This window comes from Natator depressus, chromosome 1 (genome assembly GCF_965152275.1).
Source record: "Natator depressus isolate rNatDep1 chromosome 1, rNatDep2.hap1, whole genome shotgun sequence".
NCBI lineage: Eukaryota > Metazoa > Chordata > Testudines > Cheloniidae > Natator > Natator depressus.
In genome coordinates this window covers 257,905,035-257,918,883 of record NC_134234.1, presented here as the reverse complement: position 1 = coordinate 257,918,883, position 13,849 = coordinate 257,905,035, and the positions used below count along the sequence as shown (strand labels likewise).

General features: G+C 45.8%; 1 protein-coding gene across 1 annotated transcript in view; it reads right to left on the bottom strand.

Annotated features, from left to right (window-relative positions):
• Positions 1 to 1,123: 1,123 nt before the first annotated feature.
• Positions 1,124 to 13,849, bottom strand: part of ACO2 (aconitase 2) — a 31,068-nt gene continuing 18,342 nt past the window's right edge. The window contains exons 10-18 of the mRNA XM_074941695.1: positions 12,608 to 12,765; positions 11,346 to 11,419; positions 10,399 to 10,510; positions 9,624 to 9,746; positions 9,130 to 9,285; positions 7,335 to 7,526; positions 5,730 to 5,862; positions 2,517 to 2,638; positions 1,124 to 1,586 (exon numbers count right to left, since the gene is read on the bottom strand). Coding sequence (XP_074797796.1) covers positions 1,449 to 1,586; positions 2,517 to 2,638; positions 5,730 to 5,862; positions 7,335 to 7,526; positions 9,130 to 9,285; positions 9,624 to 9,746; positions 10,399 to 10,510; positions 11,346 to 11,419; positions 12,608 to 12,765 — 1,208 coding nt within the window. The 3' untranslated portion in view covers positions 1,124 to 1,448. The remainder of the gene's footprint in view (positions 1,587 to 2,516; positions 2,639 to 5,729; positions 5,863 to 7,334; positions 7,527 to 9,129; positions 9,286 to 9,623; positions 9,747 to 10,398; positions 10,511 to 11,345; positions 11,420 to 12,607; positions 12,766 to 13,849) is intronic.

The following is a 13,849-nucleotide window of genomic DNA, read 5'->3' as shown; positions in this document are numbered from 1 at the left end:
CTTCCACTTAGCAGCACCTGTGTACCTTTACTCTGCTTCTAAAGTGTTCTGTTTGTATATGCTGACTACCTGAAACTTCATTCCCTGAAACATACCACTTCTCCTCTACAGTTCTAGGTACTCATGCTCACACTATCTGAAAACCTTTCACCTGCTTAAATACAAGTGATCTCTGGACCTGTTCACCCAATGGAGTGAAGAATCAATTAATTAAGATTTGCATATGAGTAAGGGAAAAAGACAAGGAGTACTTGTGGCACCTTAGAGACTAACCAATTTATTTGAGCATAAGCTTTCATGAGCTACAGCTCACTTCATCGGACGCATACTGTGGAAACTGCATCCAATGAAGTGAGCTGTAGCTCACGAAAGCTCATGCTCAAATAAATTGGTTAGTCTCTAAGGTGCCACAAGTACTCCTTTTCTTTTTGCGAATACAGACTAACATGGCTGTTACTCTGAAACATAAGTAAGGGAGTGAGTGGCAAGGTCCATTATTCTTGTCTCTTCTGGGTGAGTGTGCTGTACTAGTCTAGGTCCCAGGAAAAAGCTCTCCTCCTCTCAAGCCTCCCCCATTTATGTCATCAGTCTGGTAGACTATAGCTGGTGTAGGAAGTCAGATGGAGAGATGAGTTCTTACTCAAAGACCTCTTTGGAATTGGCTTGATCAGTGGGGCAGGGGGAAGGTGTGGTTAGTGCAGAGATGTGTTCATGGAGATTGGAACTGCTGAACAGCGAGATTTCTGCCTGTAACAGCTTTTTGCAGGGTGGATGAATTTGTTCCTCGGAGAGAAGTGCAATAGACAGGGAGGTCACACAGATGGACGACAGTGTGCAGCTGTCTGCTTATTCTCCATCCTATCATTTGGCCAGTCACAGATGGAAATGGGCTTTTAGGACATACACTGACATTCACAAGTGCAAAAGGAGACCAAGGCTGTGTACTGACAATTGGAGTGCAGATGCCCTTGAGAGTAGAGGATGGTGTAGTGAAGGCAAGTTGACAGCTTTTCTGGAGACACACAGCCCCACCTTCGTTCCACCTCTTGCATGCAGAAAGTGGGTGGTGATCAGAAATATCAATACAGCATTTCAGAGCAGCAATATCCATCACAGAATCTTTATTTGCAATTTTATATTTTCACAAGAACCAAAAAGTCCTACTTTAAATTTCTTCAGCCATCCATGAAATGATTGGGCAGAAAAAGCCAACTGAGCAGTTATCTTCAAAAATAAATACAAGTGAAATCTGAACCAAAGAGCTATGGAATTTGGAAACCACACAGCAGCAAGCTGAGCTGCACTCCCTGTTCAGTGTCAGTGAACTAGTACAGGTACAAAAAAGAAGCTATGGTTACATTTGATCAGACATTTATGTTCAACAGCCATGGAATTGCACTTTTATGAAGATGTCAGAGCCAAGTCCACTGGGTGTACGTGCAGCTGTTTCAGTGTTGCTGCATCTCCTTCATTCTGTTCAGGGCACTGCCAGCATGGAACCATTCTATTTGTGTCTCATTGAAGGTGTGGTTCAGCAGGATCGTTTCCTGATTCCCATTGGGATGCTTGATGATGCATTTCAGGGGCTATAGAGGGGAGAGGAGGGAAGCAAAAGAGTGGAGTTTACGTTTTCTCCTTTCATGGAGCAACATTTGTAAGAGACAATGCAGGATGCTCACCAGAAAGTCTTTCACCCTACCCGGTTAAAAGGAATCACTTAAAGGCGCACACTGAGCCCCTGATGTAGAGGAGTGAGGGACCCCTTCTGTTTAACACAATTTCTAATCCAGGGGTCCTTGAACTCAAGTGCCCTATAGACACTGCCTCGTCCTCTGCAATCAGGAAGCTCGATTCTCCCATTCACAATTCCTTAACACTCCAGTGGCAGCTACAGCAATCTGTTACAGGGAACAGCAATAACTGAAGTAATTTATTTTTACCTCATCTTCAATGGAGAGAGGCAGCAGGAATTGAGGCCAACACCATGCAGTGAGTCAGCTCTCTGGATCACCAGCAAGTCCAGAATACTGGACTAGACTACATGGGACCATTCAGATCTGGTTGGCAATTCCTATGTTTGTAAGTACTCCATTCAGAACACTAGGCCTGGCTTCCATCACTCCCTCTAAGATAGGGGTTCTCAAACTTCATTGCACCATGAACCCCTTCTGACAACAAGATGGGGGACAGAAGCCTGAGCCCACCTGAGCCCCTCCACCCCAGGAGTGAGGGCCTGTAACCTGAGCCCCGTCACTCAGGGCTGAAGCAAAAGCCCAAGGGCTTCAGCCCTGGTAATGGGGCTTGGGCCCCCACAAGCCTAAGTCAGCCCTGGTGACCCCATTAAAATGGGGCTGTTACCCACTTTGGAGTCCCAATCCACAGTTTGAGAACTGCTGCTCTAGGAGCAGAGTTAGTCATAACCCTCCCTCCCCCTAGAAATCTCTCTGATCCCTGGGAGTGAGCCCAGTGGAAGCAAAATGCAGCTTATTGCTGCAATAGGAAATCCAACCAGTTACCTTTCCAGGTGCAAAATCTGCCAGACCCACAATGCTCAGCTTGTCCACAGGATGAATCTTGTTGTAGTCAGCTGGGTCAGCAAACGTTAGAGGCAGCAGGCCTTGCTTCTTGAGGTTGGTTTCTGTAAATAAGACAGCAAGGGTTCACCACCCACCACAAAGGGTATAGGACAGTTTAGTGAGCCTGGCATGGGGGATAAACAACACACCACATTTAATAGGTACTGCAGCATAATATACTGACAATGCAATGGCTGTCCATCAGACAATGGTAGCTCCATAGCTAGTGCTCATTTTATCCAGCAGCTCTCACCTCTGAGCAATGAAACGAAGGATAGTAGTCTGCTGACAAGCATCAGGAAGGTATCTTCCTCATTTCCTCCTTCCACCCAACAGTGTTGGCAAGTAGACAAGGAGGAGCATTGTTAGTTGGAAGGGAAGTTTGCAAGGAATGTGATGGATAAGCTCAGAATCACAGAGGTATAAGAACATCCACCATACTGTTTGGTATTTGAATATCAATCAGCAGCTGTCATGTTTCTACAGTGCCTTGCACAATGCGGCTAGAGCCCCTAGGCGCTACAACAATATAAATAAATATTGGTACTAAGTATATAAGGACTTTCAGATCTTGTGAGTAATGAGATTTTGCAGATGTTTCCACCACAACATAAAGTTGTTTGACCATGGAATGCCTGGTTCACATTTGGAGGCCTTGGTGTACCTATTACAGCTGATGAAACCGGACATCGATCCTTCTGTAACTTTGCCCCAAACTATGCTTAGCTTTTCTAGGGGCAGTATAGTAACATTTTATCTGGTCTTTAAGAGTACTGTCACAGATCTGAGATCCAGCACACACTGAACTTTCAAACATGGCTGAAGCGTGAAGAAGCTGGGGAGGGAAGCATCCAGACACACACCCAACTCTGTTCCATTGCAGATCCTACTGAAAAAGCTGAGATTGTTTAAGGCACATTTTCAAAACACAGATGGAAACCACAGACACAGGTGGAGTTTCAATGGTACACAACTTTCTGAAAGATTGCATTATATCTACCACCACTGGCTTAGTAACTCCCGCTCCTCAGACAGACAATTGCAAAAGATCTAAAAGTCACTGTCTGCTATCCCACCTCACCCCCTGCACACCTTTGTTGCTTTGAGTCTGCAGAGCAGTGAAGCATGTGGCATGTGTTTCTTACACACCGCCTCTAAGAAGAGTACTTCTAATGGCTTTTCAGGCATGAAAAATTGATAGGAATGCAATAACTTAGAGACCTTATAGTAAGATGGATGGTTTGTAAGCTTTTTGGGGTCATCTTTATCCCTGTTGGGAGTGGACTTCAATGGAGCTTCCCCAGGGAGAAGCTTGTTCCTGTGTATGTAGGGATTCATAGATTAAGGCCAGAAGGGACCATTAAGTCATCTAGTCTGACCTCCTGTATAGCACAAGCCACAGAATTTCACCTAGTTACCCCAGGATTGAGCCCCATGACTTGTATTTGGTCAAAGCACAACTGACAAAAAAGCATCCACTCTTGAAGACATCAACAGATGAAGAATCCACCACGTCCCTTGGTAGTTTGTTCCAGTGGTTAATCATCCTCACCATTAAAAGTTGTGCCTTTCTTAGTTTGATCAGCTTCCAGCCATTGATTCTTAAGCCTTTCTCTGCTGGATTAGTCTTTTAGTATGTGATATTTTTTCCTCATGAAGGTACTTACACACTTGTCAAATCACTTCAGTCCTTGTTTGGGTAAGCTAAACAGATTGAAAAACACCGTAGAGTAAGACAAAGAGCTTAATCTTTCGGTCATAGCTCTTTCAACATCCTCTTAAAAATGGTGACTTCTGGAATAATGCATAAAGCTCTGAAGTGGTCTCAGCAGTGCGGCAAAATAAAGCCTATACAGAGATAAATCACCTCCCTACTCCTACTGCCCTGTTTATACAGCAAGGGTCACATTAGCTCTTTTTGCCCCAGCATGGCACTGGTTGCTCCTGGGATTACTGAAACATTGGAGTGATGAACAGGAGGTGTTCTGATTTGCCTCTGGATACAGAAGTTGGGTTCAAGAATACAACACTCCCTCCAATCAGGTAGATGTTTGGAAAAAACAAGGAGTCTGGTGGCACCTTAAAGACTAACAGATTTATTTGGGCATAAGCTTTTGTGGGCTAGAACCCACTTCACTGGATGCATGGAGTGAAAATTACAGATGCAGACATTATTATACTGACACATGAAGAGAAGGGAGTTACCTCACAAGTGGAGAACCAGTGCTGACAGGGCCAATTTGATCAGGGTGGATATAGTCCACTCCCAAGAATAGATGAGGAGGTGTCAATTCCAGGAGAGGCAAAGCTGCTTTTGTAATGAGCCAGCCACTCCCAGTCCCTATTCAGGCTCAAATTAATGGTGTTAAATTTGCAAATGAATTTTAGTTCTGCTGTTTCTCTTGGAAGTCTGTTTCTGAAGTTTTTTTGTTCAAGTATAGCTACTTTTAAAGCTGTTATAGAATGTCCAGGGAGATTGAAGTGTTCTCCTACTGGCTTTTGTGTTTTTCCATTCCTGATGTCCGATTTATGTCCATTTATCCTTTTACGTAGGGACTGTCCGGTTTGACCAATGTACATTGCAGCGGGGCATTGCTGGCACAAGATGGCATATATAACATTAGTAGACGTGCAGGTGAATGAGCCCCTGATGGTGTGGCTGATGTGGTTGGGTCCTCTGACGGTGTCGCTACAGTAGATATGGGGACAGAGTAGGCAACGAGGTTTGCTACAGGGATTGGTTCCTGGGTTAGTGTTTCTGTGGTGTGGTATGTAGTTGCTGGTGAGTATTTGCTTCAGGTTGGTGGCTGTCTGTAAGCGAGGACTGGCCTGTCTCCCAAGGTCTGTGTGCAAGGTTCCCTCGCTTACAGATTGCTTCAGGTTGCGGGGCTAATACCTGGCTTCAGCTTTTAGGCATTACTGGAATAAAATACTGCTACTGCTAATAGAAAAAAGCAACACTAAGCATGTGCTAAGCATCAGGTGTTAACTGCTGGCTGGACACCAGACTAGATGGACAATAGATTTGCTCCAGCAGATCCTGTTCTCTTTCCTGCTCCCAGTGCTGAGCACAGCAAAGAAATGGGTCTTCCAAGCCATAAGGAAACCTCCTTATACACCACACAGTATCCAGGAGCTGGTGGTGGTACTCACCATGAATCCTGGCAAAGCTCTTTGTGATGATGGCTCTGCCTCCCAGGTGACGTGGTTCCAATGCTGCATGTTCCCGACTCGATCCCTCACCATAGTTTTCATCCCCAACAACCACCCATTTGATGCCATTTTTCTGTGACCAAAAGCAATGCAAATAATTTTATATTACACATAGAAATTATGTTGAGAGCATTAAGGTTGCAAAGCCAAGCACTCAGAAGTTAAGATATGCCAAAATAAAGGTTACTTGTGCGTGGTCACACTCATCTTCCATTCCTTAGTGCTCTATGGATTAAAAAAAATCTGCTGAGGAGTGTCCCCCAGAGGGCTCCTCTGACCCCCACATCAATCTCTCCCATCCTATTAAGAGCTATATAAAGAGCTAGGTATTGTCATCCTTGGCCATGGAGGACTGACTGGACAATGGATTTTGGAGACCCTGGACATTGCTCAGCCTCCAGGGTGGAGTTTCAACCACAAGTCTTCCTGAATAGTCCCCCAATGCCATTGTCTATCCTGTGGCAGGCACCTTGCCAGCAGAGGCCACATAAGGTAGACATGGCACGTTCCTTGAACTGCTCCTGAGAGCCATGATTCTTCTGGCAGATGGGAAGTTAACCCATGGGCACTTGTCAAGCTGCGGGGATAGGGTGGTAAGGGCATTTTCTCTAACAGTTTCCATCATCCTCAAGTTCAGCAAGGAGTTTTCAAAGAATGGAGGGGGCAAAATGTTTGATATTATTTAGAAAATTATCAGATTGATCACACAGATGGAACACACTCCAGTGAAGAAGTTCCACCATGGCTTGAAGACATAACTGTGCTCATAAGGGCAGCAGGGACTTGAGCAGCATTTCCAGTGTCTCCCTTCAGGATGAGAGCTCCGGGTAGAGAAACTTTGGGGCACTAGGTATTCTCTCCTCCAGGGAGGGAGAGGACAATGGTAGTTACCCCACACAATCTAGCTAGAGTGGATCCCTGGGAGGTGCCCAAACACTGAGAGGACTAGTAAAGAGCCAATTAAGTGGTGAGGTATGGTGTGACCTCTACTGCAGAACAGCATGAAGCATAGCACCCTATCTGTAGCTTTTCAAGCCAAACAGCTAGTCAAAGTTTGGGAGCTGGAGATGTTCCTGTTGGGAGTGGAAATTGGGGATAGTCTGGTATTTCTTTGATACAGTTTTGTACAGTCTTTATAGTGTCCCGTGTCTCTGAATGCAGAGGGAATCAAGCAGCAGGAAACACCTTCTTTTGCTCATCACACCAAGAACGCTTGTTCAGCTTGCGCCCCTTACACAAAAGCTTCTCCCTAGGTTTCTTCCAGGGCTAGGGACAGTGCTTTCAGCTGCTCTTTCCAGCTGGCTGTTTCTGCCCTGACTCTTCTGCCTTCACATGCCTGCACTACTCCTCAAACCCCCTCCACCCACTCAGTCCAAAAGCTCCTAAGTTGGTTCACAACCTCCTTTTGTCTTAGGTGGGGGGCTTGTGATTAATTTAAACTGACAGCTATGTTTGAGACCTAAGCAGTCACCAGTACCTCTCACCAGAACACATCCAAATACCCTCTGACGTTAGGAGAGGTGGATGTAAGGTAGGAACTCTCACCTTGTAGTAGCGGGCTGTGTCTGGGACTGGCCCAAACTCCTGGGTTAATGCATTCCGCACTGAGTTGGCTTTGCCATTCTCAGTATTGATGGCGCCGATCAGCAGGTTGTTGGAGATATTGTCCAGATGGCCACGGAATTTGAGCCAGGGACCGGCTGCAGAGATGTGGTCGGTAGTACATTTCCCTTTCACCTGGAGTGCAGCAAAAGAAACGAGATGAGAAAAAGTCTTTTCTCACTCAGGGAAGGATGCTGTAAGAACCGACTTTGCATTTCTGGAGCACTTTTCATTCTGAAGGATCCTAAAGCCCTTTAGAAGCCATGTATGTGGGGATGTCACACCTGATATGGAATCACAGCCATCTCTGGGACAAAATGCAGCAATCACTCTGCATCTGCAATGGAGGGGAAGGGAAGAACAACATCTCTATCTGAAACTGCTGGAAGAATTTTAGAAAGGTAGAATTCCAAATTGGAATTGAGCCATGACACCTGACCCAACCACTTTTTCACACTTCACACAAAAGTGGGTTCATTAGGAACCAAAAAAGCAATCAAGTTCTCGGTGTTACATTTCATCCAAAAGGCAGCACAGTGCCCCTTAACTTCATAGTGGGGCACTGGTTCAGTAAGGAATTAGAAGGAAGAGTGCCCACCTATTGAGTGACCAACCCCACTTTCCACAGCACCTGGTTTTTCTAGGAAGGTCTCCAATCCAAGTACTGAAATGGTCCAACCCTTCTTGGCTTGTAAGGATAGAGCTCACAACTCTGAGATAGATTGTTAATATCGCTGCTGGTCTCAAACTGCCAGTGTCAGTTAAAGGAACCCTTCATGATTCAGATTTATAAGGGCTAGCATCAGAAAGCTCTGGGATGATACAAGAACAGCACAACCTGGTGGTAGCACTTTACATCACAACACTGGCCACCAAGGAACCCAACATTCACTTCCTGCACCAATGGGAATTGGGAACATGCTCTAGGAGGAGTGCACAGATCGTAAAGGACTGCATTTCAGAACTCCCCTCGCTAACTGGGGCATTCACACAGATTTCATTTCTCTCTTCCTTTAGAGCAATCATGAAAAGCTCCATCTGTCACACCCTATTAAAATATAGGAGCAGTGTTTAGCTATTGTGAAGGGACTTCCACCCATGACATGCAGGACAAGAAAAGCAAAAATACAAATAAAGTGTTTGTGGCGGGGAGGGGAGGAAGTTCCTGAGGCATAAAAACTTCTCCCAGAAAGGAACGACAGGAAAGATGGAATGTGCTACAGAAATGCCCTCCTTAGCTTTCTGCGGCAGGATATTACTGGTGCAAACAGAGGAGAGATTCAGAAGAGGATCAGACACTTCTCTGACTAGTAAATAAAAGTGACACTAGCTGAGGTAGGCTAATAAATGACAAGGCCTGCAAAGCCTTATGCTTCAGGATATGAACTGAGCAGCTGGCAGTCAAGACGACATCTCCACCCCATGGTTATGCAGCTAAATGTATTATGGGGCAGTATGACTTCCTCTAAGGTAACCGTACAAAACTATCAGACGGTTGGGGGAGGGAGAAAGGAAACAACACAAATAAAACAAATCACTCACCCACCCTTTCTGTGATGGAGTGAACACCTGCTTTATACACTTGTCAAAACGGCTAATCCGGGTGGGTCATTAGAACCTTGCACAGCTTCTCTACCCAAGTCAGGTCACCCAAATCCAACAGTTGCTTTATGGATTTGTTCTAGAACTACCTGGAGTCCTTTCAGATCTGAGCCCCAATCTACCTCCCATTTCTGACCTTGATGAGGATCAGCATGTCTTCCAGATCCTTGCCATCCCACTTATCAAAGGGCTCAAGCAACTGTAGGCGCTGGCTGGTGAGGCTTACATCTACATGCTGCCCACTGCTATCTTTGGGGGGGTGCTGATAGGTGTCCTGGCCTGGGTCAAACTCCTGTAAGGGAAGAAAGATCGAGAGTTCACTACTATTCTCTTCAACCACACTCACAACAGCATTTGAAATAAAAAGAAGCCAAGTTCTTGTATTCAAATAAGGCCAGAACTTGTGTTTCAATAATGGGAATAAAGGGGTTGTTTGTATATGAGAGGTCTTCCATGACCAACACCGAGTTTTCTTCCTCTGTGCCACCCTCTACTCCCACAGCAGCGTGGTCCTCACCCCAGTAACCCCCAAACTACATCTAATCAAGCAGTAATATACATTTCCACTGATGTTACACGCCTCCCTTCATCCCCACTTGGTGGAAAGTCAGTCTACAAGACAAATGTTACCAGTGTGGGCAGCTCATCTGCATCAGGTGCTTCTAGTTTAAACTTCTTCCCATCGGCTCCTGTCAGGGAGTCCGTCTCAGGGTTAAATTTCAGGGTGCCAGCAATAGCCAGGGCTGTGACAATCTGAGAAAGTATACAATCCGTCTTAAAAGTACGTTTTGCTCACTTAATCTCTCTGATTTTAAAGTCCTGCCCCCACCCCCAACTCTGCCAGAAATTAAAGTCTCAGACCCAGAAGTCATGGTGCTTCCAAGTCTAGCAATAGGGGCGGTGCCTGCAGGGGGATGGGAACTCAAATGTATTTGTCTTGTATTTCACAGTGAAATGAAACCAGGCCAAGACAAATTAGTTTTGGGGCTACTGAAGAGATTGGAGTTAAAGGACAACAAGTTTAATTGAACAATATAGTTATGAGGCAAAGTAGGAAGTTACCACCCCTGAATTACAGCAAGATTTAGAATCTGTTTGGGGATTTTGTAGATGGTCCAAGAATTGATCTTGATAGCTCTTTGGGCAACCAGACTATTGATTTCTCAGTGAGCATTTTATACTGAGAGAATCAAAGGCAAAGTTCACAATGGCCTTCAGGGGCCTCTTCTTACATCCCATAGCATTTGGAACATGGTCAAGTCCAGTCCATATCAGGGCTGCCAATTTCTCTTCTCAACCCCACCCAGAAAGCAGGACCTTCTCTAAGGACAATGTAGGCCCAGGAACTGAATTCCCACAGTCATTCCACTGGTTCAGCTCCCTTCTGCCAGCCTGTGTACTGTACCTCTGGAGAGGTCACAAACGCATGCGTCTCTGGGTTAGCATCATTGCGGCCTGTGAAGTTTCTGTTATAGGATGTAACAATTGTGTTCTTCTCTCCTTTCTTGATGTCTTTCCTACAAAGAAATGCAGAGGAACAAATGTGCTTTGCTAACTCCACCAGATAGTATGTTGCTTCTAGAGATTCTTCTAGAATCAGCAAGATGTTAAAGATCCCCTTAGTCTGGCTTTTGTGGCATCTTCCAGGTGGAAGAGATCACACACTACTTTGAGAGAGAGAGAGATCAGGTCAGTGCTGTGACCTAACATTCCCTCTCAGGAGTTTAGGTTATAGTGTGCAACACTCAGTGAGCCGTTGCCGAGCAGGGATATTTGATATTTTATGGGAGGTTGAGCTCTCCACATCTCCGTGCTACTCAAATGATAGTCTAGCAGCACACAGTATCCAGAATGCACCGCAACGCCACTCCAGCCCTTCGGAATGAAGATGTGAACACAAGACTCTCCAAACCCCTGTGCCACTGGCTCTCCCCACCTATACAACACAGGATCCAGGTCAAATGTCACCCTTTGGTTTTAAAAACCAAAAACCCAGCAGACCCTTAACTCTGTCCTCTCACACATACCTTTTCTCTTTATTCACCTCCTCTGCCCCTTCCTAAAATATGGCCACTCTTCGCAAGAGTCTTCCCCACTGCAGTTCCTAGTATTCCCCCCCCCTCCCCCATGTTAAATCTCAGCTGAAAAGTTCCCTTGCCTGTAACTCTTCCTTTCTCTTCTATTGATCATCTGTGGCCAAATACACCAGTTTATTCACTTGGTACTCTTAATATTGACAGCTTCTGCTATGCCAGTCAGTCTTATTGAGCGCTTCAGGATACCAATTTGTATGAAAAGTGAGATACGAAATAAAGCTGTAGAAGGGATTTCCTTGTGTGCGTTCCCCCTTACCTGTCCCACTGCCCAATGCATGGCCCACAGGCATTGGCAAGAACCAGCCCTCCAACATCCCGCAGAATTCCAGCCTGGGGGCAGGAAGGAAGAACAAAGTTACTCAGCTGAAAAAGCATCCCAGTCGCCTGCATTCCTGCCTTTCAGTGTGCAGTCACCATGCTTCTGGCAGGAGAGACGTCACTAACTAGGGCACCTCAGCCTGAAGCCATTTATTTGCTTCCCCTTTCAATTTTTGTGTACTTCATTGGAGTCATTTTGAAACAAGGCGAGTTTAATCCAGGAAAGGCTGTAAATTAGTACTGGGGGAGGAGAGGTGGGCACTCGTATTGCTGCTGCCCATCCTGTACTGGTTTTAGAAGGTTTTGCCCGCCAGTTCAGTACCTTGCACTAAGTACTAAGTTCACTTGACCAGGAGCCACCCCTTAACTGTCGGTACACTCCCTAGTTTCCAGACACAGGACACCTGGGAGCAAAGCATTTTACAGACACTGGGGGTGGGAAACAAGGGACCAGTTCAAAAACCAGCGGTTGTGGGCAGAGTCGTTATGCAGAGGATTGGGATGCCCATCAAGAGATTGCAATGGGCAGTGTGAAGACTGAAGTGTTGGGAGAAGTATCAGGGGCGTGGAGTGGGGAGTTTACACATGGGTCTACACATTCAAAAATGAAGGCTGATGTGGCAGATTCACAAGTAGTCCCAGTTTGGATGGGACAGCCTTGGATTTTATTAAGCCGTGGAACTGGTCAGAACATGGGTTGTGCCCTCCCTCCCACCCGCACGCCATATCAGTCCCCCCTTCCCCCCCAATCACAGCTTGTTTGGATGGAAAGTTTTCAGTCAGCCTTACTAAGCCGTCTTGGGGAGCTTTTATGCTGGGACTCAGGCAGTGGGAAGTGGCTGTGTGTCTACAGCGTTGCCATCTCTCCTCGGGCAGCTCCAATCCCTGCTGGCTGCTTCAATTTCACACAGTTCCAGTCCTGCTGTTTTCAGCACAGGAGCACCATGCTGAGATAGTGGAGTAGTGGCAGCTAGCCCATGCCCTAAAGCTAACCCCTACATATAGTTGGGAGCAGGAAAGGCAGCCAGCCCACCAGTGGGGTGACAGCAACAAGAGGGCTTCTAGAGATCAGCAAGAAGAGACTTTAAACCGCCTCCAGACCCTCAAATTCTTTGGAAAAAAGCTCTTCCTGGAAAACAGTTCAAAAGACTCATTCCTCTGACGGTTAAGTGCTGAAGGGGTGGGGGCGTGCATACTCACATAGCCATCTCTTTCAATGGTGGCTCGGATCTGCTCCGAGCCAGGTGTGACGGTGAACTGAGACTTGCATTTCAGCCCATGTGCTAGTGCTTGCTTTGCCACTGCAGCGGCGCGCCCCATATCCTCATAGCTTGAATTGGTGCAGCTGCCAATCAGACCTGTGTGGTTTTGATGGATAAACAGGAAGCAGTTATTTCACTACCAATTATAGGTTCCTTTCCTCCACACCTACCCATCAGTGCAGAAAACACAGGGACACCAATCTAAAGCCCCAACAACATACAAAAACAAAACAGCGAGGAGTGGTTTCACCTACCCCAAATCTCCCAACCAATTTCTCTGGTTTTATAACACTTTAAAAAATTCATAGAGTTTAAAGCGAGGAAGGACCTGATCTCCTGTCTACCACGGGCCACAGAATTTTACTGTTACCACATTACTGAGCCCAATATCTTGCATCTGACTAAAGCATAACTTCATCTCTTGATGGCGTCAAGACTAGAGAATCCGCCATATCCCTTGGGAGTGTGTTTCAAAGGTAATCACCCTCACTGCACCTTATTTCTAGTTTTAATTTGTGTGGCTTTAGCTCCCAGCCATAGGTTTTGTTATGCCTTTCCCCACTAGATTAGCGAGCCCTTTAGTATCCAGTATTTTCTCCCTGTGAAGGAAAGGATACACTAATCAAGTCACCTGTCAATTTTTTTTTTTTTTTTAAATATACTGAACAGATTGAGATCTTTAAATCTCACTATAAGGCATTTTCTCCTTGGGTCTTCCTTGATTCTCTTGAATTGTGTTTGTCTCTCTCCTGTTGCTATGTGAGAGAATCACATGAACACAGGAAACAGACTGTTACACCAGAGTGCTGTCAAATGCACAAAGTAAACAAATTAGGGGAAATTTTCCCAGTCTCTCAATTTTAGATAACACCCCAGATCACTATAACACTTCTCCAGACTGAAGTGTAATCTTCTGAGGTCCACAGTCTGAGTAACAGAAAAAACATCCAGTGTGTTACGATGTTGAAAATGAGAGTACAAGAATCCAGCTCCGCTTTACAGGCTAGAAAGCTCATGCTGAGCTGGGGCAATGACCAACTTTTGGAGCTCAGAGGAGAACAGGCTGTGGAAGGGCAAGTTTAAAGGAAAGACATGAAGTGGCTGAGAAAGTCAAGCAGGCCCAGACTGAATGGAGATGGCAAGCCACTTCCTCTTGAGGCAAGAGCAGTCAGTTAGCAAG